The following is a 26281-nucleotide window of genomic DNA, read 5'->3' as shown; positions in this document are numbered from 1 at the left end:
TGGTTATTGGCTATTTCCCTTTTAATAGAGTTCTTGAATTGGTAGACATTCATGCTTGGTTTCTTACCCCCAATCTAGAGAAGAGTGACTCTAGCAGAAGTACACCCTGTTCCAGCACAGTCCCCTTTTACATAAACCCCTCTGTTTCTAGCTGAACAAATTTAAAATGCATCAAAAGGAAATTATCTTTGCACAATATACAGTTAACCTGTGGAAAATTTTGCCCCATTTTGCTGAAGGAAAATAGCTTTAGTAATTATTTTTAAAAATTTAGAATGTCATGTAAATAAATAGTATCCGCAGTAATTCTAACCAGATGAAAACGATTCCTCAGGCTTCAAGGCACAGGCTGGTCACTAGTTTGGGGCGGAAGAAGGAATTTAATCCAATCAGCCAGGAAAGCTCAACTGATTAGGTGCGTAGGAGGTGAAATATTCCACCAACACGAGACAGTGTCAGCATTTTAGAAGACAATAAGGATTGAAGGCATTTGATTTTGGAGCCACAGAAGAGGCCATTTGAGCATTGCAGGTCAAGGAATTGTAAGGAGCCAAGCATAGGGAACTGGGCACCAGAGGATGCCTCCTCACCATAGCCAAAGTTGGACCTGATCCCATTCTGCCCTGCTGCCAACCACAGACCTGTTGTTCTGAAGCAGCTAGTATACCAACTCTGTTGGTGTCTAACCCTTCCTGCCCTCATATGCTACAGCTTCCTCGAATACAAAAGGTGTGACCTATCTGATCCAGCGCATTTACTGTAAGTAACTTTAGCATCCCCAAGCTTTGGAAGAAGATAGTGCCCCAGATTCCAAAGTATGTGTGTCTGAGTGGGCCCCGATATTCCTGAGCCCTTTCTAATTGTCCTCTTCCTGGGCTGAGAACAGTTGTGATTTAAGTGAGAAGTGACAGATTTTCAGTGGAGCTGCATACCAGGAATATTAGTGAGATGTAAATCACTTGGTGCTGCCATGCTGTCCACAGGCCCAGGACTCTGACCTTGACAGATCTGGTCTTAGACAATCTGAAGAACAGAGGGAGAGACACCAGCTCAGACAGCTAACACCAGCTAGTGGGAGGTGACAGGTTACAGTGGGAACAGTAATTTTGGACCCAGGAGCTCCTCACAGAACCAGGGGGCAACAGTGTGCAGGCTAGAAGGAGTTTGGTGGTTCGATTTTCAGTTGCGTGTTTCTCTTATTATTGCCCTTGCTGAGACTCAGCGGTGCATTCTCAACCCTGGTCATCTTATAAGGATTATAGCAAACATAGAGGGGGTGGGGCTTCTAAAATAGGTAACAAGAATAGGTGCAGGCCTGGAAAGATTTTAATCTGAGGAGAGGTTGTTGCTATTTAGAGAAGAGACAAAGAGAGGGATAGGATAGAAGTATGCAAAATAGTGAACAGTACAAAGAAGGTAAATCAGGTGCCCCTGTCTGTGATGCAAGAGCAAGAGCACAATAAATTAGACAGGCAGCAAGTTTAAACCTGATCCAAGGAAAATACCCTTTCCCACAATGAGCCTGTAGCAATGAGTTCCACAGTCTAACAGCACTGAGGCCAAGAGCTTAGCAGGATTAAAAAGGTGTGACATTTACGTGGATAATGACAACAGCTACAGTTACATTAAATAGGATTCAACGCAAACCCCAACCAAAAAAAACCCGTCCTGCTTCACAGCATAGGCCAGCCTTTCTGATGGGAGGATGAAACTTCCTCTGCCATTTTATTTCACCTTCTACTGAAATACCGTAGACTAAAGTCATCGGGCTCAACAGAGGTATGTCTGGGTGAAATGTAATGAGTGGCCTATGCTATACAGGAGGTTAGATCTGATCATCTAATGGTCCCTTCTGGCCTTAAATTCTGTGAATCTGTGAAGCATCTGATACTGGCCACTGTCAGATACAGGATATTAGGCTAGAGGAGTTTTGGGCTGGGCTGGTATAGGAATTCCAGTGTTCTTAGGTAGAAAGAAGAAAGCCAAAACTGGCCATCTTGTACTTCGATCCCATCAGATCTCTCATGCTAATCAGGGTTGGGCCAGTTTAACACTGCTAAGAAACAACTAGGTGCTTCAGGAAGTGGTGCTGGTGACTCAGTAAGGGGCACTCTCCTCTCTGAGAAAGTACTGACCCCAATACCCCAATGCTATGGTAAGGGGTGCTGTGCTGAAAGATGTGTGGGCAACACAATAGCAGGCACTGTCCTCTCTGACCTAGTGTCCCAGGCTTATGCCCAGTGTGCTGCTGGAGGTGCTATCTTTTGAATGAGTGACTAAATGTAGATCCTGACTGTGGTCATTCAGGAATCCTTGGCACATTTCCAAAGTGTCTAGGTATTAAGCTGAGTCTTGGCCAAATTTGGGCAGTTTCATTCTGTCCCCCCCTGCAGTTTCTACTGGACATGGTGTTTGCCTTCACAACCTGCCTTTTGTGTAGTGTTGCTATGTGCTGTGAAACAGCTGCTACACCGCACCCCAGAAGAGGCTGTATTTCAGTGGTGAGTGAATAATCCCTGTATGTATGGTTTGTAAAGTGGTTTGCAATCCTTCGGGATGAAAGGCACATGGAAGGGTGAGAGTTTATCATTCTAAAAGTGCCTTGCCATCTGTGTCCCCTTCTGGGGAGGGGTTGTTGCAGTTAGGGTCAGCAGACATTGTCCCCCATTGACCTGCAGGATGTGCAGTGTAGAAATGTCTCATAGGCTTGGAAAGGTAAGGAGCCCCCCCTCTCTAAATTTCCTCTTTGGTATACCTGGTGGGGAGCCCCTCTTATCACTTTCTTCTCTGTCTCTTCACCATTTTCACTTTGTTTATTTGTGTCCCATACTCCACAGTGATTTTTTCAAGGGGGCCCCTATAGCACGGGTTCACAGCTCACTGGTTACTGCTGCCCAAAAGACCTGCTCCCTCTCCTTTCCTCTCCCACACTATTCACGTGCATCCCCATCCCTTCAACTAGTGTTCCTCACTTTTTCTTCACCTTTCTCTCTCCTGCCAGCATGGCTGCACAGAGGTCAGAGTTCTTTATGTTTGGCTGTGGTGGGGATGGAGCTGGGTCTGACATGGCAGAGCGCAAAGCACTAACCGTGGCTGCTCTGAGGTTGTCTATGGTTTGACTTTCTCTATTCTCCAGGGTGCTGGGCAGAGTGTGCTCCTTCTCCAGCTCTTCCTGGCTGCCTTTTCGCTCTCCAATCAGTCATGGTAATTCACCCTGGCACTGTTTGGCAGGGACTCTGTCTTGGCATCACGAACAGCCAGGGTCAGCTGTCAGCCTCAGAGCCATGAGCCTAATTCAATATAACAGATGTAGGTATTTTTTCCAAATTCCCTCTGGGCCACAGGATTAAAGGCTCTGTTCTCAGCCGGGGTCCCTATTGCAGTCACTTCCCCCTGTGTTACACAACACCCCATTAGGAGGAACAGCACAAACAGATCTGTAGGGGCCCCTCCCTCAACCTGGAAAAGCCAGGGGGCCAGATTTCGAAAGGCTGAGGAACAGATTGTGTTAGTTCCAGGGGCTCTGGAATGGTTCTGCCTCCTCCTCTTTCCCCCCGCCCCCCATGAAAGGTCTCTACAGCACCCTACTGCCTCCATTCTAGCCAGGGAGGAGGCAGGATGTGGAGGACGAGGAGTGTGAAAATACTGGAGCCTTATTTCCCATGACCTCTCTGGCTGTGCATAAACCTGAACCTCATACAGTTGGTGTGAGAGTGGCCAAGGTGCAGTGTGCCCACCTGACCACATCCCTGGGTCAGGGCACCCATCTGCTTGCATGCTCATTGATCAGGAGGCTTCTGTATGTTTGTGTACAAGTGATACTTGTGATATCTCAGTAGGAGCCCCAGTCAGGGAAGGAGTGGGGTGTAGCAAGCAGCACTGAAAGGCAGATGGATTTCCAGAAGCCTCCAGTGCAAACAAGAGGGAGATCGGGTAGTGAAATAATCCATCACATAAAACAAAATAACATGAGTGATAGAGACCAGAGGGGACATGCCCTAACAAGCTGCTCCCCAGAGCTGGGCTGCAGGACTGAGGAGACTTTGGTCTCTTTCTGCTGGCTGGGAGGATGAAACTGGAGCTTGCTGAAAGCCAAGGAGGCTGCATACTAGGACATGTCTTTGTCCAGCTGCAGGCTGAGTGTGGAGTGAGTCTCTGCTACTTCATCTGATTCTGAAACTTTTGGGACCAGGAGTAAGGGCACCGCCTGTCTGAACATGAGGCACTGGCCTCACTGACAGTGATGGGGGAGTATTCAGTGCATTTCCTTGTGCCCATGGGGAATAAAGATTTAGGAGGATAGATGTCCGTTCAGTCCTGTCCCATGCCTGAGGTGCTGCTGCGTTCAGCTCTGTGAGAGCCCTCCCCACCAGCTGAAGCTCCTTGCACCAATTACAGTACTGGCTTTAGTGACAGAAGACCATAAATGAAGAGGCAGCTAAGTAAGTACCCAGCAGGCCAATTTGGAGCTCTGCAGGGCTGAAAAGACTAGAGCTGGTCCAGGTGAGCTGAGGAAGGAGCAGATCTTTGGTTATGTGACAGGCAAAGGAGCTGCTGGTCCTTCATGGTCCATATTGGGAAGTTCCTTGAGGAACTGTCCTCAAACCAAAAGGACCAGGCCCCATGAGGGGAGAGATTCACCCCTGGCTGCCTCTGTTTATTCAGAACCTGGATGGAGGGCATAAACAGCATGTTAATTCACTCTCTTGTCCAGCTGCAGAGTGTTAGTCACTCAGAAAGAACCTCCAGGCCAGTGCAGATATTTAGGGGCCGGCCCCAGCTACCTCTGTGCTCTCTGGGTGCACTGCACAGTTCAGAAGGGAATCGCACGGTCTGGAGACCCTTCTGATTTAGGCACAGCTTCCTTTCCCATCTCCATTAAAGTGCTTTATGGCAGGTTCTCTCCATCTGCCGCTTGGTGTTTAGAGTGGTCGCAACTGCTGCGGTGATCTGAGCGGGCTCCATGCAACTGATTGGCCTTGGCCTGAGGGAGACCTGCAGCCCCCTTGCGGTGGCAGTTGCCCCAGCTGTGGGTGGGGAAGGCTGTTTGAGAAAGAAGTGATTGAACTTGTATTAAAGAGATATCCTGACCCAATAGTGCCTCTGGCTCTGACACCTACAGAAGTGGGGTCCTTGTGGTACCATCTGTCCACTATGTCTTTTCCTGTGGGGCTCTCATCCCCACACATCCCTTCCTACTCCTCTCCAAGTGCTATTTATTCCTCTATCCTGAGCTTGGGCTGGAACTTTGGAAGGGATCCAGCTGGAGGAGAGCCTGCCCCAGCTAGGCAGTCTAAGTAAGAAAAGGGCATCAGCACTGCAAGGAGGCCCCCCAATGAAGAGAGGAGCACAGCACTTGTGTTCCCAGTAACAGCAACAGGGCCCTGTAGTCTAAGAGCCTGGGGCAGATGCTCTCCACCACCACAGGAAAGGTCTTTCAATGACCTGTTAGAACAGCTGCTGGGTTTGGGTCCCATCAGGTACCATGCTCAGAATGGCTGTCTCTGGGAAGGGTCGTCATCTCCTTACTTCAGATATTTATGTTCTGAAGCAATTCTGGGGGCTGTGGGAAGACAGGAGTTTGGCCCACTGGTGAAGAAGTTTCAGCTCAGTGAGGGTGTTTGGGGTGGGGGGCGGGTCGGACAGCTGGACTGTATATCACCCACCAGGCCCAACCAGCTGCTTTGGAATCAGAACTCAAACCACGAGGAGACTGGGTTAGAATTCCAGACTTTTCCTTCACCTCATTTGTAAGCAGTTTCAGATATGGATGCTGTGGCTGGGACACAAAGGCCTGACTAGAATGCAAGGCGCCGATCCAGTTGACCTTGTTCAAACCTTGTCCTCTTCAGGCCTGTCTGGATGTGAACAGTGAGAAGGCCTCTAAGAGGGAACTCTGGATATCATAATGGACTCAGTTCATCACCATGTAAGGGTAGTGGTATAATTTAGATGTGTGAGATGGACATGTTCCTGCATGCTGATGCAATACAATGATGTAACACAGCAGCAGTTTGGCCCCAACTCAGATCAGGGCCCCATTGAGCTAGGTGCTATACAAATGTGTAGCAAGAGACACTCCCTGCCCCAAAGAGCTTACCGTCTAAATATACTTTCTTACCTTCCCTGTTTATTTCATCCCCATTTTACAGATGGGGAGCTGAGGCACAGTGAGATTAAGTGATTTATCCAAGGACACGCATCCAATCTGTAGCAGAGCCAGGAAGTGAACCCAGAGTTCTATGGTGCTAGAGCTTCCTGACACAAGTAATTGGGGTCTTAGTCCTTTAGTTGGATGGTAGGATGTAGATAGGGAAAGACTGTCCTACAGGCATGTCCAGTGGCCACTTCAGAGCAGAGCCCCTAGATGTTAAATGCTGCCCGCAGTTCAAACCTCTGGTATCATGTAGTGAGTTGGCCCAGCCTTTGAAGGACTTTGTCTCATTTGCCTGGCTTGGAGGTAGGGGAAGCAGTTGTTGTGATGTTCTGAGTATTAATGTAATTGTTGTGTCTTAATCCCCCCAGGAAGGTGTTTGCATTCAGGCGTGTGTGTGTGTGTGTGTGTGTTTCATGCCCCAAGGTATGCTGGGTTTATTGGCAGTGACAGTGAGTGATAAGCATGAGGTGCTACTCAAACCCCACACCCAGCACATTTTTGAGCCAGTTTCTAGGGAGAGCAGGACTGGAGCAGGGTAACCCATGAGCATTGTCTTCTAGCAGCAACATGGCTGAGTAACCCCAACTCTGCTAATACATGCCTGTAGGGCTTGGGGGGATATTTTGGGGGAATAGGACTCCAAGTGGTCCTTTCCCTGATTCTTTGTTAAATCACTTGGTGGTGGCAGCGTTTATCTAATCCAAGGTACAAGGGAAAATTTGTGCCTTGGGGAAGTTTTAACCTAAGCTAGTAGAAATAAGCTTAGGGGGTCTTTCATGCGGGTCCCCACATCTATACCCTAAAGTTCAGGGTGGGGAGGGAACCTTGACATGGTGGCAGAGCGGTGGGATCATTTTGAACCGGAGATCATTTTGAACCAAAAGCACAGACCTGAGGAGTTTTTCTCTCTTTGCCTGGAGGCAGAGGTGTTAGGTTACAAGTCACAAGCAGTTTTCCCCCCCCGCCCTTTCTAGCTCTGAGGTAACCTAGGCAAGCAGGAGCTAGGATGACGAAAAGCAATGTGCAACAGAAATGAAAATTAGTCAGATCTGAAGCTGAAGAGAAACAAAAAGAATATGACAGATAGCATTAGAACGCTTGGAGATGGAGGCAGAAAAAGCCAGGGTGGAGGCAGAGGAAGCTGACCACAAGAGAGCTATGGAGGAGAAAGAAAAAGAGATGGAGGAGAAAGAAAGAGGAAGCATGCACTGGAGTTAGAGATGGCAAGGGCTAAGGAGAATATAGCAGACAACCCTAACAATCCTTCTCCAGGTACCGCTTCCCATCCCAGAAAGTTCCCCAACTACAAGGCAGGCAATGATACTGAGGCTTTCTTAGAAAATTTCAAAAGGGCCTGCCTTGGGTACAGCATCTCTACAGACCAGTACGTGGTAGAGCTGAGGCCGCAGCTCAGTGGACCCTTAGCAGAGGTGGTGGCTGAAATGCCTAAGGAACACATGAATAGCTACAAACTTCTTAAAAACAAGGCCAGAATTCAAATGGGGCTAACACCCGAGAAGGGCTGTCGGTGGTTCAGAGCCCTAAGGTGGAAAACAGACGTGTCATTTACCCAACACGCCTACTACACTGTGAAACATTGGGATGCCTGGATATCAGGAGCAAATGTTAAATCTCCGGAAGAGTTGCCCTTCCTAATGCAAATGGGGCAGTTCTTAGAGGGTGTTCCTGAGGAAATAGAAAGGGACATCCTAGATGGGAAGCCCAAAACTGTAATTGAGGCAGGGGAGATTGGAGCCAAATGGGTGGAGGTGGCAGAAAAGTGTAAGCAGTGTCAGGATGAGCTCCACCCTGACATCTGGTGGTGAGGTGTGGCAGGTTGAGGAAAAGAACTTCAGGGGCCGATCTCATTTGCATAGGCACACCCACCCTGCCTAGAATGAGGCCATAGCTGCCCAAATGGTCACTTTGGCTGCTGTGGGATCCCCAGTGTCTCTGTTATTGGGGCAGGAAGAATAAATTGTTATTACGCTGATTATGGGAACTGTGCTTGGAACTGTACTTGGCCTTTTGTTATGATGGAGGGACTCACCATCAACTAAGTAGCACTCGCTAGGCAAGGGTCATGAGTTTTAAAACTCTGTGAATGGAGAGAGGCTGGGGACAAGTATTAATACTTGGTGGCATGGGCCCCTTGGTGAGGGCCTTACATGCTAATTGCACTTCCTCCTCTCTCCACTGTGGAATATCAGAGCTAATTTTGATTCCATTAGGAGTCTAGTTACAGGCTGCTGAGCTCACTTTGGGCTAACAGTGCACCAGCAGTGAGGCTCCCCTACTACAAGCTGAATTCACCTAAGAGCTGAAATCACTGAGTGTTGTGTTAAGTAGCGGGGGAGCCTGAAGATATATTGTGGAGCAGTTTGCAGGACGGCTGGAGTGCCTTGTGGACAGGCTGGTGGAGCAGTGCGTAGGACGGCAGGAGCTGCTGGTGGGACGCGGAGCAGTTTGTGGATCGGCTGGTGGAGCAGTTCATGGGACGGCGGGAGCTGCTTGTGGGCCGCGAAGCGGAGCTGAGCGGAGCTAAGCGAAGGAGTTCGTGGGGTGGCTGGCGGAGCGGAGTGGAGCAGAGGCCTATGGAGCTGTGGGACGGTCAGCTTCAGATCATGTAAGGTGCCTCTTACCCCCGTCCCATCTCCACCCAGGTTGGGAGGTAAAGTTCCACAGATAAACTTTCGAACTCTGGGGCTGCCCTGACCAGGGACAGAGACTTTTGGGTCATTGGACTTTTGGGACTTTGGATGATTTGGGGTTGCCGGACTCAAGAACCAAAGGGAAAGGGGCATGCCCCAATTTGCTTGGGGTGGTTTTTTGCTCATGGGTTGTGTTATGAATCCTGTTGGTGGTGTTTCCCCAACATAATGCCACTTTGTTTCTCTCTGTTATTAAAAGGCTTTTTGCTACACTCAGACTATGTGCTTGGGAGAGGGGAAGTATTGCCTCTTGGAGGCGCCCAGCGGGGGTGGTATATATTTGTCCCAGGTCACTGGGTGGGGGCTTGAGCCGGTTTGCATTGTGTTATCGGAATGGATCCCCTAGATATTGAACCCGGCCCTTGTTGCTGCCAACTCTGACGGGCAGAAGGGTTACAAAAGAAAAAAACTAGTAGCAGTTGGAGCGAATATCAGAAGGGGCAACCCAAAACAAAACCCTATCACCGGGGGCAACCCAAGGCCCCACCTACATCCCAAGGAAAACCCCAGACACCTTATCGTCCCACCACACCATTCTCCAGCAACCCACCTCACCCCAGTGACCAGTCAGCTGGACGATGTTTTAAATGTAACGAGCTGGGGCATGTAAAGATCAGCTGCCCCAAGAACCCCAACAGGTTATGGTTCATTGCACCGGGGTCACACTAAAGTTCCCCAGGCCCAGATGCCTCCCAAATACCCTCAGAGCAAAGGGAAACTGTGAGTGTGGGAGGGAAGAAGGTTACAGCGTGGAGGGACACTGGAGCACGAGTGTCGGTTATCCACCAATCCTTAGTGGACCCCAACTTAATCAACCCAGAGGTCCAAGTGATGATTCAATCCTTCAAGTCAAACTCTTTTGACTTGCCTACAGCCAAGTTGCCTGTCCAGTACAAGGGCTGGTCAGGAATGTGGACTTTTGCAGTCCATGATGATTACCCCATTCCCATGCTGCTGCTGGAAGACTTGGCCCACCATGTGAAACTAGCCAAGAGGGTGGGAATGGTCACCCGCAGCCCGACTAAGCAAGCTATCTCACCTAGCTCTGTTCTGGAAACTTCTACCAGGGCCCCTGTCTGTGTTACCAGAGACCCAGATGGAGGTGATGGAACCAGCCCCCATGCCAATGTCTACAACAGCCGTAGTGGATCCAGTCACAGAGACCCAGCCAGAGCCAGTCCCAGAACTGGTGGAGCAACCAGCACCAGAACCATTGCCAGCACTGAATCCAGCGCTTGCAACCCCAACACCAGAGGGCACCACTGAGCCTGCCCTGGCAGCAGCAGCTAAACCTACGCAAGAGGCTCAGCCAGAGCCGGAACCCCAACATAGTGCACCAGCGGAGAGCGGTTCACAGTCAACGGAAACAGCCCCATCACCTGCATCGCTTCCAGAGGGACCAAGCCCAAGTCCACAATCCAGTGAGAAACTGATGTCTCCAGCATCAAGGGAACAGTTCCAGGCTGAGCAGGAAGCAGATGAAAGCCTCCAGGGAGCTTGGACAGCGGCATGGAGCAACTCACTGCCTCACAAGTCTTCTAATCAATCCCGGTTTGTTGTAGAAAGAGGACTTTTATACTAGGAAACTCTTTCTGATGGGTACCAGGAAGACTGGCATCCTCAGAGACAGTTGGTAGTTCCAACTAAGTACTGGGAAAAGCTCTTGAGCTTAGCCCATGATGATCCTAGTGGCCATGCTGGGGTGAACAGAACCAAAGACTGTTTGGGGAAGTCCTTCCACTGGGAGGGAATAGGCAAGGATGTTTCTACTTATGTCCGGTCTTGTGAAGTGTGCCAAAGAGTGGGAAAACCCCAAGACCAGGTCAAAGCCCCTCTCCAGCCACTCCCCATAATTGAGGTTCCATTTCAGCGAGTAGCTGTGGATATTCTGGGTCCTTTTCCGAAAAAGACACCCAGAGGAAAGCAGTACGTACTGATTTTCATGGATTTTGCCACCCAATGGCCAGAAGCGGTAGCATTAAGCAACACCAGGGCTAAAAGTGTGTGCCAGGCATTAACAGATATTTTTGCCAGGGTAGGTTGGCCCTCTGACATCCTGACAGATTCGGGAACTAATTTCCTGGCAGGAACCATGGAAAGCCTTTGGGAAGCTCATGGGGTGAATCACTTGGTTGCAACCCCTTACCACCATCAAACGAATGGCCTGGTGGAGAAGTTTAATAGAACTTTGGGGGCCATGATACGTAAATTCATAAATGAGCAGTCCAGTGATTGGGACCTAGTGTTGCAGCGGTTGCTCTTTGCCTACAGAGCTGTACCACATCCCAGTTTAGGGTTTTCACCATTTGAACTTGTGTATGGCCGCAAGGTTAAGGGGCCATTACAGTTGGTGAAGCAGCAATGTGAAGGGTTTACGCCTTCTCCAGGAACTAACATTCTGGAGTTTGTAACCAACCTACAAAACACCCTCTGAACCTCTTTAGCCCTTGCTAGAGAAAACCTAAAAGATGCTCAGGAAGAGCAAAAAGCCTGGTATGATAAACATGCCAGAGAGCGTTCCTTCAAAGTAGGGGACCGGGTCATGGTCTTGAATGCACTCTAGGCCCATAAGATGGAAGCATCATGGGAAGGACCATTCACAGTCCAAGAGCACCTGGGAGCTGTTAACTATCTCATAGAATCCCCCACCACAAACCTAAAGCCCTTTTATTCCAGAGAATTACAGGTTTGTCACTTTACAGCCTAGGGAGAGATGACGCTGAGTGGCCTGAAGGTGTCTACTACGAAGGAAAAAGTGATGGTGGCTCAGAAGAGGTGAACCTCTCCATGATCTTTGGATGTATGCAGTGACAGCAGATCCAGGAGCTGTGCACTAGCTACGCGCCAACGTTCTCAGCCACCCCAGGACGAACCAAACGGGCATACCTCTCCATTGACACAGGTAATGCTCACCCAATTAGAGCCCAACCTTAACGGGTGTCTCCTCAAGCAAAAACTGCTATAGAACGGAAGATGCAGGATACGCTACAGATGGGTGTAATCCACCCCTCTGATAGTGCATAGGCATCTCTAGTGGTTCTAATTCCCAAACCAGATGGGGAGATATGTTTTTGCGTGGACTACTGTAAGCTAAATGCTGTAACTCGCCCAGACAACTATCCAATGCCACGCACAGATGAACTACTGGAGAAACTGGGACATGCCCAGTTCATCTCTACCTTAGACTTAACCAAGGGGTACTGGCAAGTACTGCTGGATGAATCCGCCAAGGAAAGGTCAGCCTTCATCACCCATGTCGGGCTGTATGAATTTAATGTGCTCCCTTACGGGCTGCGAAATGCACCCGCCACCTTCCAAAAACTTGTACATGGTCTCCTAGCAGGATTGGGAAAATATGCAGTAGCCTACCTTGACGATGTGGCCATTTTTTCTGATTCCTGGGCAGAACACCTGGAGCATCTACAAAAAGTCTTTAAGTGCATCAGGGAGGCAGGACTAACTGTTAAGGTTAAGAAGTGTCAAATAGGCCTAAACAGAGTGACTTACCTCGGACACCAGGTGGGTCAAGGAACTATCAACCCCCTACAGGCCAAAGTGGATGCTATCCAAAAGTGGCCTGTCCCAAAGTCAAAGAAACAGGTCCAATCCTTCTTAGGCTTGGCCGGATATTACAGGCAGTTGTACCGCACTACAGCCAAATTGCCGCCCCACTGCAGACCTAACCAAAAAGAAACAGCCAAGTGCAGTCCAATGGACTAAAGAGTGTCAAAAGGCCTTTAACCAGCTTAAAGCGACACTCATGTCTGACCCTGTGTTAAGGCCCCCAGACTTTGACAAACCGTTCCTAGTAACCACAGATGTGTCCGAGCGTGGTGTGGGAGCAGTTTTAATGCAGGAAGGATCGGATCAAGAATTCCATCCTGTCATGTTTCTCAGCAAGAAACTGTCTGAGAGGGAAAGCCATTCGTCAGTCAGTGAAAAGGAATGCTACGCCATTGTGTACATGCTGGAAAAGCTATGCCCATATGTCTGGGGACGGCGTTTCCAACTGCAAACTGACCATGCTGCGCTGAAGTGGCTTCACACCGTCAAGGACAATAACAAAAAACTTCTTTGGTGGAGTTTAGCTCTCCAAGATTTTGATTTTGAAATAAAACACATTTCGGGAGCTTCTAACAAAGTGGCTGATGCACTCTCCTGTGAAAGTTTCCCAAAATCAACTGGTTAAAATCGTCCTTGAGATGTGGGAAATATTGTTAGTTTTTATATAGTCAGTACTATATCTAAAGGTACATGTGTCTTATTAACTCTGTTTTCTCCTAAAGCTCCAGGAAGAAATCACAGCCAGTGTGGAACTGGCTGTCCAGCACTATCTGTGATTTGGGGGGCGTGTCATAAAAATAAAGGGAAGGGTAACCACCTGTCTGTATACAGTACTATAAAATCCCTCCTGGCCAGAGGCACAAAAACCTCTTACCTGTAAAGAGTTAAGAAGCTCAAGTAACCTGGCTGGCACCTGACCAAAAGGACCAATAAGGGGACAAGATACTTTCAAATCTGGGAGAGGCTTTGTCTGTTGCATGTGGCTTTTGCCGGAGACAGAACAAGAAAGCAAGCACTCCAACTCCTTAGTAAGTATTTAGCAAGGAAATGCATTAAATTATGTTTTGTTTTGGCTTGTGATTTTCTCTGTACTGAGAGGAAGGTATGTTCCTGGTTTTTCTTTTTGTAACTTTAAGGTTTTGCCTAGAGGGAAATTCACTGTGTTTTGAATCTAATTGCCCTGTGAGATTATCTCCCATTCTAATTTCACAGAGGTGCTTCTTTTACCTTTTTTCTTTCTAATAAAGTTCTGGTTTTTTTAAGAATCTGATTGATTTTTTTAGTGTCCTAAAAAACCCAAGACTGGTCTGTGCTCATCTTGTTTATTCTCAAGCCTTCCCAGAAAAGCGGGGTATAAGGCTTGGGGGGATATTTTGGGGGAATAGGACTCCAAGTGGTCCTTTCCCTGATTCTTTGTTAAATCACTTGGTGGTGGCAGCGTTTACCTAATCCAAGGTACAAGGGAGAATTTGTGCCTTGGGGAAGTTTTAACCTAAGCTAGTAGAAATAAGCTTAGGGGGTCTTTCATGTGGGTCCCCACATCTGTACCCTAAATTTCAGAGTGGGGAGGGAACCCTGACAATGCCACTAAGCTTGAGCCAGGAAGCTGGGTTTGTGAAGCCCTTTTTGCTCGTTGGGTGGAATGGGCTAGTGAACATTAGGGTTCTTGTTAGCGTTTCCTGTTGATCACTCATAGGGTTTGTTCTTGTTCAGCATCTGGCCCTGGACCCGTCCTTTATCGTTATTTGTATTACCATAGTGCCTAAAAGTCTTAGTCAAGGTCCAGAACCCTACTGTGCTAGGCACTGTGGCAGGTTCAGGTTAGCTGGGAAAGTTCTGCTTTTGAAAGGAGCTGCAGTGATTAATGACCAGGAAATAATGTTACAAGCAATGGAGATGCCCTGCAAATGCTCCCACATCTGGGAGGAGGGGCAGTGGCCCTGGCTGTTGTGAGTGTCCTGCTTGCTTGGGATCCCCGTGGGTTTTCACAAGCTCGAGGGAATGGGGCATCCCAGGTTTTCAGACTGACAGAGTGTCAACAGGTGAGAGACAAATGCAGGTGCTTAGCACATCCATGGCTGCATCTCATAAATCAGATTTAAAATGCCAGAACCTGATCTGGGAAGGAATCACCAGGGAGATGATATGTCTATGTCATCGGCTCTTCAGAGATAATTGGAACCAGAGAAACATCAGGAAGTGAAATGGCACAGAGAAACTCTGGGCCTGCCTGGGAGAGTGCAATGTCTCTGAGCTGCCACTGGGGACAGTGGGGGTCCAAAGTGTTCATGCGAGACTGGGGTGTTTGGTTTTTGAGGGGATTGGGAGGATTGCTTATGATGAATCTTAGAGGCAGCTAAGCCTAAAGGAATAATGTCCTCATGCCCAGTGAAGGCCCCTCCCTCCACATGGACCTTTGGCTCCTTACAGCAGGAAACAATAAAAACCACTAAGGGTCCAGTTGCTCCATTCCTATGTTCAGCCAAGCTGGTGTGGGAGACTCCCCCTACTCTGGACCTGGCCCCGGCCTCAGTTCATCTGCATAGGTAAAGCACCATACCTGGGCATTAGTGATAGCATTCACTGTAGATGCGACTGGGGTGTTTTAGTCGAGCACAGGAGTGGGAGTGCTCAGGCCTGGAGTAACTGGCTTGTGAGTAAGACTAAGGTGAGTTAGCAGGTCTGTGTGCTGTGGGGACCCAGGACTGAGAGCAGTGGGCTCTAAAGGGTGGAACCGAGGAGATTCAGCAGAGGTGGTGCGTACAGGCCTGGAATAGGTCAGGGCATGGCAGGTCAGGATTGAGGGGCACTGGCGTAGTAGGTCTGTGAGGAGTAGCATGCTCAGCTCCTGTCAGCAATCCAGCAGTGCAGTTAGTCCCTGAGCCTCAAGACCAGCAAACTCCTTTTCTCCCTCCATTTCTTCATCTGACTCTGTGTTTAGTTTTCAGAGTAGCAGCCGTGTTAGTCTGTATTTGCAAAAAGAAAAGGAGTACTTGTGGCACCTTAGAGACTAACAAATTTATTTGAGCATAAGCATCCGATGAAGTGATCTGTAGCTCACGAAAGCTTATGCTCAAATAAATTTGTTAAAAGAAAAGGAGTACTTGTGGCACCTTAGAGACTAACCAATTTATTTGAGCATGAGCTTTCGTGAGCTGCAGCTCACTTCATCGGATGCATACTGTGGAAACTGCAGAAGACATTATATACACACAGAGACCATGAAACAATACCTCCTCCCACCCCACTGTCCTGCTGGTAATAGCTTATCTAAAGTGATCATCAAGTTGGGCCATTTCCAGCACAAATCCAGGTTTTCTCACCCTCCGCCCCCCCCCCCCCCCCCCCCACAAACTCACTCTCCTGCTGGTAATAGCCCATCCAAGGTGACCACTGTAGCTCACAAAAGCTCATGCTCAAATAAATTGGTTAGTCTCTAAGGTGCCACAAGTACTCCTTTTCTTTTTGTGAATACAGACTAACACGGCTGTTACTCTGAAACCTGTCATAAATTTGTTAGTCTCTAAGGTGTCACAAGTACTTCTTTTCTTTTTGTGTGTTTAGTGTCACCAGGTTTCCATGCTCCGGGCATCCCAAGTCTAAACTACAGGGGAGTCCTAGTAAAAACCCTGCTGTGGCTGGAGTGAGCCTGGAATGCGAAGAGTTAAATTCCTAAATGTGGCTCCAGTTCCTTGCAGACCAGAATGTCTTTGCCTGAGGGTTCCTGACTGAGTGGCTTGAGATGTTGGTTTCCCAGGTTGCTGCTGCTTGTTGTTAGGGTCAAGTTGTGGTGTGTGTGCACATGAAAGGGAGCTTTGGTGCGTGCACATTGTGCTGGATTCTATTGTACTGAACATGGCCTCCCCTTTCTCAGCTGCAGCATGAGACAGGGCCTCTCTGGGAGCTGGGAGAGGAGCTGCTCCCAGGGCCACCCAGAGAATTGTGTGTAGAATAGAATCCTCACAAAAGCTCCCAGCCTGGGGTCCCTGCATTCCTCTGCCAGCCTCTCAGGGGTGGATTGTTTCCAGCAACATCCCTGGTAGACAGGCAGCTTCCCAATACAATGAGTTTCCAAGAGGTTAAAGCTGCTCTGTCCTCAGAGAAGGGACCTGTCCCCCTACTCCTTCCATTGTCTTGTCAGTGCTCCCCCTCCACTTCTGTATTCCTCTCCATGCCTCAAGGACAGAATGCCTTGAGGCCCCTCCTCCCAGGGAACAGGACTGCAAAAATGTGAAAATGGGCATTTCTAGCTCAAACGGCGACAGGTTGATGGAGGAGCCCATGCTGCATGTAAATCAAAGGCAGTGAGATGGACAAGACCATGTAGGTCGTTAGTCCATTCCCGGGGGACAGGGCAAGATGGTGCCCTGCAGTACATGTACTTGTGCTTTTAAATGGCTCAAGGGAGGAGATGATTCCCAAAATCCAGTAGCACTCACCAGCAGAGTTTTCTGGTGTTTGCCCTCTTCATTTGCTGTTGGATCTAATCACATCCCTTCCCCCGGGTGTTCACGCCATCCAAGGGTTAGTAGGCTGCTCCCTGAGGCATTGCTTAACCAGGACATACTGAGAGCATTCTTCAACCATTCTCCGAAATAAATCTAGCCCATCTGCTAATTGTTTTGCTGACCTTTCTGGGTGCCCAGAGTTGTGCATTAGGTCATGTCTCACCACCGGGTCATGGAGTTGCCCTCTGCATAACTGAGGGACCACCTTGACAGTCTGTTTATTTGTATGTTTCCCAGCAGATGCCTGAGTAGTTAAAGTCCCTCTTGTCTGTAATATCCTTGCACTCCTCTATAGATGGTGCAGGAATTGCTCTCTCTCTCCCCCTGTAGTGCTGGGGCTTTGCCCACTGCCTTTATTATTTTTTGTTTATCTTGTAGTTCGCTTCTACCCAACTCAGTAGTAACATATGGGATTCATATAGTATGTTCCTTTGGACTCTGTGTTCCTTGGACCAAATGTAGGCCTGGTGAAAATGCAAGTTCACCAACTGAAACGGAGCCACACTCAGCTAGAGTGGGCACTGAGGGGAGCCACGATGAGGCACTGTCCTCCTAAAATTCTTTGCACCACAAGCACAAGGGGCAAGGGTCATGCTGGCCACCTCCTGGGGAAAGCAGAGGCTGGAGCCAATGGGAAGCCCTTTCTTTATTGACAAAATCTAAATGGTGGCATCACTTCCTTCAGTGGTTCCCCCAGGCCTGTAGTGACACTCATTGGACACCAGCCCCATCTCATGGCTGTCCCCTGGTCTTATGAAGTGTGATGTCACCATGATGTCATTCCAGCCAGGTCACTAATGGCACCAGAGGCACTCTCAGCACTTAGCTCAGACCTCCTAGGTCAAATTGAACCAGATCCAGCCCCAACATAAGGGCCACAACTCCCAATGAAGTCCAGTAGAGATGCATCCATTTACAGCAGGGCTGAGCTTGGCCCAATAAGGATTCTCTGCCCTATATTTTTCTCCTTGGAAAGGAGTTAATTCTGGAGTCACAAGAGGGACTAAGCCCTGGTCTACACTAGGAGTTGAGGTCGAATTTAGCAGCGTTAAATCGATTTAACCCTGAACCCGTCCACACGACGAAGCCCTTTTTTTCGACTTAAAGGGCTCTTAAAATCAGTTTTCTTACTCCACCCCTGACAAGGGAATTAGCGCCAAAATTGGCCTTGCTGGGTCGAATTTGGGGTACTGTGGACACAATTAGACGGTATTGGCCTCCGGGAGCTATCCCAGAGTGCTCCATTGTGACCACTCTGGACAGCACTCTCAACTCAGATGCACTGGCCAGGTAGACAGGAAAAGGCCCGCGAATTTTTGAATTTCAATTTCCTGTTTGGCCAGCGTGGCAAGCTGCAGGTGACCATGCAGAGCTCATCAACAGAGGTGACCATGATGGAGTCCCAGAATTGCAAAAGAGCTCCAGCATGCACCGAACGGGAGGTACAGGATCTGATCGCTGTATGGGGAGAGGAATCCGTGCTATCAGAACTGTGTTCCAGTTTTCAAAATGCCAAAACATTTGTCAAAATCTCCAGGGCATGAAGGACAGAGGCCATAACAGGGACCCGAAGCAGTGCCACGTGAAACTTAAGGAGCGGAGGCAAGCCTACCAGAAAACCAGAGAGGCAAACAGCCACTCCGGGTCAGAGCCCAAAATATGCCGCTTCTATAATGAGCTGCATGCCATTTTAGGGTTTTCAGCCACCACTACCCCAGCCGTGTTGTTTAACTCCTTCAATGGAGACGGAGGCAACACGGAAGCAGGTTTTGGGGACGAGGAAGATGATGAGGAGGAGGTTGTAGATAGCTCACAGCAAGCAAGCGGAGAAACTGGTTTTCCCAACAGCCAGGAACTGTTTCTCACCCTGGACCTGGAGACAGTACCCCCCAAACCCACCCAAGGCTGCCTCCCAGACCCACTAGGTGGAGAAGGGACCTCTGGTGAGTGTACCTTTTAAAATACTATACATGGTTTAAAAGCAAGCATGTTTAATGATTAATTTGCCCTGGCATTCGTGGCTCTTCTGGATATACTCCCAAAGCCTTTGCAAAAGGTTTCTGGAGAGGGCAGGCTTATTCCATCAACCATGGTAGGACACTTTACCACTCCAGGCCAGTAGCACGAACTCGGGAATCATTGGAGAACAAAGCATTGCAGTGTATGTTTGCTGGCATTCAAACAACATCAGTTCTTTATCTCTCTTTGTTATCCTCAGGAGAGTGATATCATTCATGGTCACCTGGTTGAAACAGGGTGCTTTTCTTAAGGGGACATTCAGAGGTGCCCGTTCCTGCTGGGCTGTTTGCCTGTGGCTGAACAGAAATGTTCCCTGCTGTTAGCCATGGGGGGGAGGGGCTAGCCATGTGCTGGGGGGAGGCAAAATGCGACCTTGGAACGAAAGCACATGTGCTGTGTATGTAATGTTAACAGCAAGGTTTACCATGAAAGAGTGTACCCATTGTTCTATAAAATGTGTCTTTTTAAATACCACTATCCCTTTTTTTTTCTCCACCAGCTGCATGTGTTTCAAGGATCACAGGATCTTCTCCTTCCCAGAGGCTAGCGAAGATTAGAAGGCGAAAAAAATGCACTCGTGATGAAATGTTCTCTGAGCTCATGCTGTCCTCCCACACTGACAGAGCACAGACAAATGCATGGAGGCAGACGATGTCAGAGTGCAGGAAAGCACAAAATGACCGGGAGGAGAGGTGGCGGGCTGAAGAGAGTAAGTGGCGGGCTGAAGAGAGGGCTGAAGCTGAAAGGTGGCGGCAGCATGATGAGAGGAGGCAGGATTCAATGCTGAGGCTGCTGGAGGATCAAACTAATATTCTCCAGCGTATGGTTGAGCTGCAGGAAAGGCAGCAGGAGCACAGACCACCGCTACAGTCCCTGTGTAACCAACTGCCCTCCTCCCCAAGTTCCATAGCCTCCTCACGCAGACGCCCAAGAACGCGGTGGGGGGGCCTCCGGCCACCCAGCCACTCCACCCCAGAGGATTGCCCAAGCAATAGAAGGCTGGCATTCAATAAGTTTTAAAGTTTTAAACCTTTAAATTGTTGTGTGGCCTTGTCCTTCCCTCCTCCACCACCCCGCCTGGTGCTTCTCTCCTCCACCACCCCTCCTGGGCTACCTTGGTAGTTATCCCCCTATTTGTGTGATGAATGAATAAAGAATGCATGAATGTGAAGCAACAATGACTTTATTGCCTCTGCAAGCAGTGATCTAAGGGAAGAGGGGAGGGTGGTTAGCTTACAGGGAAGTAGAGTGAACGAGGGGCGGGGGGTTTCATCAAGGAGAAACAAACAGAACTTTCACACTGTAGCCTGGCCAGTCATGAAACTGGTTTTCAAAGCTTCTCTGATGCGCACCGCACCCTCCTGTGCTCTTTTAACCGCCCTGGTGTCTGGCTGTTTATAACCAGCAGCCAGGCGATTTGCCTCAACCTCCCACCCTGCCATAAATTTCTCCCCCTTACTCTTACAGATATTGTGGAGCGCACAGCAAGCAGTAATAACAGTGGGAATATTGGTTTTGCTGAGGTCTAACAGAGTCAGTAAACTGCGCCAGCGTGCTTTTAAACGTCCAAATGCACATTCTACCACCATTCTGCACTTGCTCAGCCTGTAGTTGAACAGCTCCTGACTACTGTCCAGGCTGCCTGTGTTTGGCTTCATGAGCCATGGCATTAAGGGGTCGGCTGGGTCCCCAAGGATAACTATAGGCATTTCAACATCCCCAATGGTTGTTTTCTGGTCTGGGAATAAAGTCCCTTCCTGCAGCTTTTGAAACAGACCAGAGTTCCTGAAGATGCGAGCGTCATGTACCTTTCCCGGCCATCCCACGTTGATGTTGGTGAAACGTCCCTTGTGATCCACCAGTGCTTGCAGCACTATTGAAAAGTACCCCTTGCGGTTTATGTACTCGCCGGCTTGGTACTCCGGTGCCAAGATAGGGATATGGGTTCCGTCTATGGCCCCACCACAGTTAGGGAATCCCATTGCAGCAAAACCATCCACTATGAGCTGAACATTTCCCAGAGTCACTACCCTTGATAACAACAGCTCAGTGATTGCGTTGGCTACTTGCATCACAGCAGCCGGCACAGTAGATTTGCCCACTCCAAATTGATTCCTGACTGACCGGTAGATGTCTGGCATTGCAAGCTTCCACAGGGCTATTGCCACTCGCTTCTCAACTGTGAGGGCTGCTCTCATCTTGGTATTCTTGCACCTCAGGGCAGGGGAAAGCAAGTCACAAAGTTCCATGAAAGTGCCCTTATGCATGTGAAAGTTTCACAGCCACTGGGAATCGTCCTAGACTTGCAACACTATGCGGACCCACCAGTCTGTGCTTGTTTCCCGGGCACAGAATTGGCGTTCCACCGCATGAGCCTGCCCCATTAGCACCATGATGCCCACATTGCCAGGGCCTGTGCTTTGAGAGAAGTCTGTGTCCATGTCCTCATCACTCTCGTCACCGCGCTGACGTCGCCTACTCGCCCAGTTTCGCTTTGCCAGCTTCTGGTGCTGCATATACTGCTGGATAATGCATGTGGTGTTTAATATGCTCCTAATTGCCAAAGTGATCTGAGCAGGCTCCATACTTGCTGTGGTATGGCGTCTGCACAGAGAAAAGGCGCGGAACGATTGTTTTCCGTTGCCCTGACGGAGGGAGGGGCAACTGACGACATGGCTTACAGGGTTGGCTTACAGGGAATTAAAATCAACAAAGGGGGTGGCTTTGCGAGAAACTGAATGGCCCCCTCAAGGATAGAACTCAAAACCTCAAGGATAGAACTCAAAACTGGGTTTAGCTGGCCATTGATTTCACAGAGGGAGGGAGGGGAAAATGAATACAAAACAAATCTGGTCTATTTCTTGTTTTGAGCCACTTCATCTATCTTTATACATCTTGCTGGCAGCAGACTGTGCAGTACGACCACTAGCCATCGTTATCTCCTGGGTGCTTGGTAGAAGACTGTGCAGTATGACTACTGGCCATCGTCTTCTGCTAGCTGCAGATTAAACAACAGTGCACTGCTGTTAGGACTCAATCGCCATGAGACGAAACTTAAAAGGGAAATGACCTGGCTGAGTCACTCCCATGTTTGCCCAGGCGCCCAGTTAAAAGAGCACCCAGGACTACGTCGATGACCGCTACCCATCATACTGCACTGTCTGCTGCCAAAAGGCAATAAACTGCTGCTGTGTAGCAATGCAGTACCACGTCTGCCAGCACCCAGCAGACATACGGTGACGGTTAGTTGAGCGGGCTCCATGCTTGCCGTGGTATGGCGTCTGCACGGGTAACAAGAAAAAAGGCGCAAAACGATTGTCTACCCTTGCTTTCACGGAGGGAGGGAGGGAAGGAAGGGGGACCTGACGATATGTACCCAGAACCACCCATGACAATGTTTTAGCCCCATCAGGCACTGGGATTTCTACCCAGAATTCAAATGGACAGCGGAGACTGCGGAAACTGTGGGATAGCTACCCACAGTGCAATGCTCCGGAAGTCGACGGTTGCCTCGGTACTGTGGACACACTCCGCCGACTACCTGCACTTAGAGCATTTGTGTGGGGACACAAACAGTCAACTGTATAAAAACGCTTTCTACAAAACCGACTTCTATAAATTCGACCTAATTTCATAGTGTAGACATACCCTGAGTCTCTAGTGTCTTCCTTCTGAGGCTTTCAAAATGCTTTCAACCATTACTGCATTCAGCTCCCTGCCTGCTCTCAGGACCGTTGGGGCGCAGGAGCCTGTTACAGTGCGGGCTTGCCCCACCCCCTTCTTCCTGAAGTCTGTGAGTGGGGGTAGCCTGCTCCATGAGCATTAAGCAGTTTGTAGGGTGTCAGAAATCTCTGGCAGAGGGTAGTCACGTGGGAATGAAACCTGTCTGACTTGGAAGGACACTGATGGCTGTATCGAGCCTTCTTGGCTGCAGGTTCACCAGGCTTTATTCGAGCAGCTTGTCCTCTGACACTGGCCCCAGGAAAGGACAATAGGAGATGGAACGACCTCCGCTTCAGCTGCAGGGACTGCCCTGCCCTTTGGCCTTGACTCTAGAAGGAGAGAGGCATGAAAGGAACTGGAGTGTCTGGCACCAACTCCCTGGAGCTCACTGTCCAGTCGCTGCCCTCCCTGCTCCCCGTCGTGCAGCTGGAACAATCCCAGGCTGCTGCAGATGGCCTCAGACATAGAGGGAGCTAATGAAAGTCAAAGGATGAAATGGAGGAGGGCTGGCAGCTGGATCAGGGGTCTCCAGGGTGAGTCCCAGCTCTGCACAAAAGGGTTTGGTGAGTGTGGACACCTCCATGAATGGAATGTGACTTGTGGGGGGAGGGGAGAATATCTCTGCACAGTTCCCACTGCTTGGCATGGTTTCATGCCTGCAGTCTGGACGGAGCATAGGATCAAGGTAAAGCCTGAGGGAAAGGGAGACTGCTAGGGGAGCATACAGGTGCGAAGCTTTGCTCTGGTTGTGTCCTCTCCACCTCTGTGGGGAAAGGCCAGTGGAACTGTGCAGTCAGGGATCCACCAGCCCTGCCCTGCTCCAATACACAACTCCAGCACCAGCATGACAGGATGAGCCCTGGGCTCCAGGGCTCAGAGGGCATATCCATCCCTGCAAAGGGTTCTGGCCTCCTCTCAGGAAGCTACATGGGTTTCCAGGCAGGCAGGCAGGACCCTCTGTGCTGTGGGCATTGGTGGGGGTAAAATTTGCCCCTTCAAAGAGCTGCCACATTCCAGCCCTGGCCCAGGGATGTATCTAGTAAAGTTAACTGCATGACGCCTCAGGAAAATATTGCTATTGACAGTAGGTAACTTGTTGCTAATTTTGCATCTGATCTGTGTTCCCAGGGATTGTCTGAGCGGGACTGTTAGCTCTTTGGGACCAGGACTGGGTCTCTGACTGGATTCTGGGAACTTCTACACTGCCTGATTATTACTAATTGCAGTATATAAATATTGAAGTACTGGCCAACCTGCTAGGGGGCTGTACAGACACTTAGGAAAAAATGCTCCTGGCCTTAGAAAAATTACAGTCTTAGGCCTTAATCCTGCAAACAAGCACATGTCTAATTTGGAGCCTCTGAGTTCCATTGAAGTCAATGATTTGAGGACCCTTTGAAGATACCCCTGGGAACCCTCTTCCCTATCCTGGTAAGAACACTGTTCTTGGAGACCCTGAGCATTTTGCTCCTGAAGTTGGTGCCCCAGTGGCTGTGATGATGGTGGCTTCATGAGATATGTGGGGGCATTTATGTCATGGTGGCATTTGCTTTGTGGTCTAACTAATGCATCTCACCTGGCTTGGGTTGGAAGAATGAAAAGGGGTGTCATGAAACGAATCTGATAGAAAGGCTGGCAGGGACTTCCTAATCCCACACTCCCCATGTGAGCGTGCTCTCATATCAATGGCCAGAGCTGATGCTCTTGCAGCTCTGTAGAGTGTGAGCACCCTTGGGAGCATTGGAGTGCCGTTCTAAGCCAGCTGGAGCACTGCATTAATCAGACCTGCTCAAAGGAAGTCTTAAAGCTACAGCGCTGCAAATAGCCTTAATGGAGTTAGGCCCTTAGGTAAAGTGGTGGTGGAGCTGAATTGGTTGGTTTTAGACAATATCCCTTGTGTAGGTTGTTTGTTTTTTTTGTTTCTTTTTTAAATTGTGGCTGTCTCCATGGCTGGAACCCTACAACCTGGTGGTGGGGAGAGATGTTCCACTGTCTAATCATTCTCACCTTTGGAAGGGTTTCCCTTCTCTCTTGCCTTGCCCCTGCTTCAGGGTAAGGGTAATGCTGTCTGTCTCTCTCCCCTGACCCCACTCCACATTTCTCTCCTGTAGCCTGTGGTGGCAGCTCTCCTATCTCTGTAAGGGAAGTGCCTTTCCTGCATTCTCAGCCCCAGGAGAGGCTCAGAAATCTCTGCCCTGTTAAGTGGTACAGTGCGTGAGTCCTCAGATTTGGGAAGGACACACTTGACCTTTGTCCCCTCCAAGATATGCTTTCCCTGGGTAGGAAGTTTTGATTCAGCCCTTAAACAAAGCTCTGCCTGTAGGGAGCAGGGGGCCTGACCCTGCCTCGGAGATTGATGGATGGGAGGGTGGGTCAGCTTCACCCTCAGTGAGAGTGAAGAGACAAAAGACCCAGTGACCAGCAAGCAAAGAGGACCCAGCTCAATTTATCAAGTAGCACAAAGCCACATCCCCTCCCCCATTGGCAAGAATAAGCTGCCCAGGATCAGTCAGATTGTGCCTCTGCCCAAGGGAGAAGCAAACTTGCTGGATAGGAGCAGATCAGAATGATGCCTTGAAAGTCCCTTCTTTCCTTTGTGTCTGAAACCCAGTTCCCTTTTTTAGGGTTGTCTCCTTTTCCACCCACTCTGTCTGAACCAATACTAACTTCTCCGCAGATTCTCCAGGCCCCGTGGAAGCTCCTGTGCTAAGTCTAGTCCAGTTCACTGCACCTGTAGCAAACTTGGCCCAACCATATCCATTAAGCAAACACATACCGGCCCAGTGTAACGTGCAGCTCAACATCTTCATTTCTCCTAAGCAACTAGCAGCAAGGCATGTGGGACCTATGTGCACAGTAGCACAATTGTCCTCCTCTGTAACACACCTCTCCTTTACTGTAGGCTGTGTTATGGTAGTGCCTAGAGGTGCCAGTGAAGATCCCAAGGCCTCTTGGATTGTGCAGACACTGGGGAGGAGAAAAGAAGTGATGTTATTGCCATTCTGTAAACGGGGACCTGAGGCACAGAGAGGAGGCGTTTGAACCCAGGTGTCCAGTGCCTTACCAGGAGGCCACCCTCCATCTCCATGGGATCTAGGTGTTAGAGGTGCTATTTAGAAAAGAGCAGCTCGGCTTGGCCCAGGCCCTTTGTTGCACCTCTGACTTTGGCATTCCCTTAAGTGGAGCCCCTCTTGCTCATTGGTTTCCTCAGGGAAGGTCCGCCACAGTCCATTCTGTGCTTATTTGTGTTGTGCTGACCGTGCTTAGTACTACCCAGCAAACATAACGCAGAAGCCAGTTCCTGCCTGGAAGCCTTCTGACCCTAAAGGAGAGACCTAGAAGACGGGACCCACTGGGAGACCTACAGTGTGGAGTGACTCTGGCTTATTTTTCATTATCAGTTTCTTTAACGTGTAAAGCTCTTTTCTTGTAGGAATCGTGGCAGAAGTGAGTTTCTGGAAAGGGTTTGCATGAGAGAGAGGGTGGCCAGGAACCCTGCTTGTCTGTATGGTGGGGAGACCTGTGCAAAGAGGTGAATGTCCACCATGTCCTGGGAGGCAGGCTTACCAGATCGCCAGTGCAAGAGTTCTCATCACTTG

General features: G+C 49.4%; 1 protein-coding gene across 1 annotated transcript in view; it reads left to right on the top strand.

Annotated features, from left to right (window-relative positions):
* Positions 1-20130, top strand: part of AREL1 (apoptosis resistant E3 ubiquitin protein ligase 1) — a 57776-nt gene extending 37646 nt beyond the window's left edge. Inside the window, exon 19 of the mRNA XM_077819134.1 lies at positions 19459-20130. Within this exon, the coding sequence (XP_077675260.1) occupies positions 19459-19506 (48 nt within the window). The 3' untranslated portion in view covers positions 19507-20130. The remainder of the gene's footprint in view (positions 1-19458) is intronic.
* The last annotated feature ends 6151 nt before the right edge of the window (positions 20131-26281 follow it).

This window comes from Eretmochelys imbricata, chromosome 6 (assembly GCF_965152235.1).
Source record: "Eretmochelys imbricata isolate rEreImb1 chromosome 6, rEreImb1.hap1, whole genome shotgun sequence".
Taxonomy (NCBI): domain Eukaryota; kingdom Metazoa; phylum Chordata; order Testudines; family Cheloniidae; genus Eretmochelys; species Eretmochelys imbricata.
Note: the sequence above shows the minus strand (reverse complement) of the source record. Positions and strands in the feature narration are given on the sequence as shown.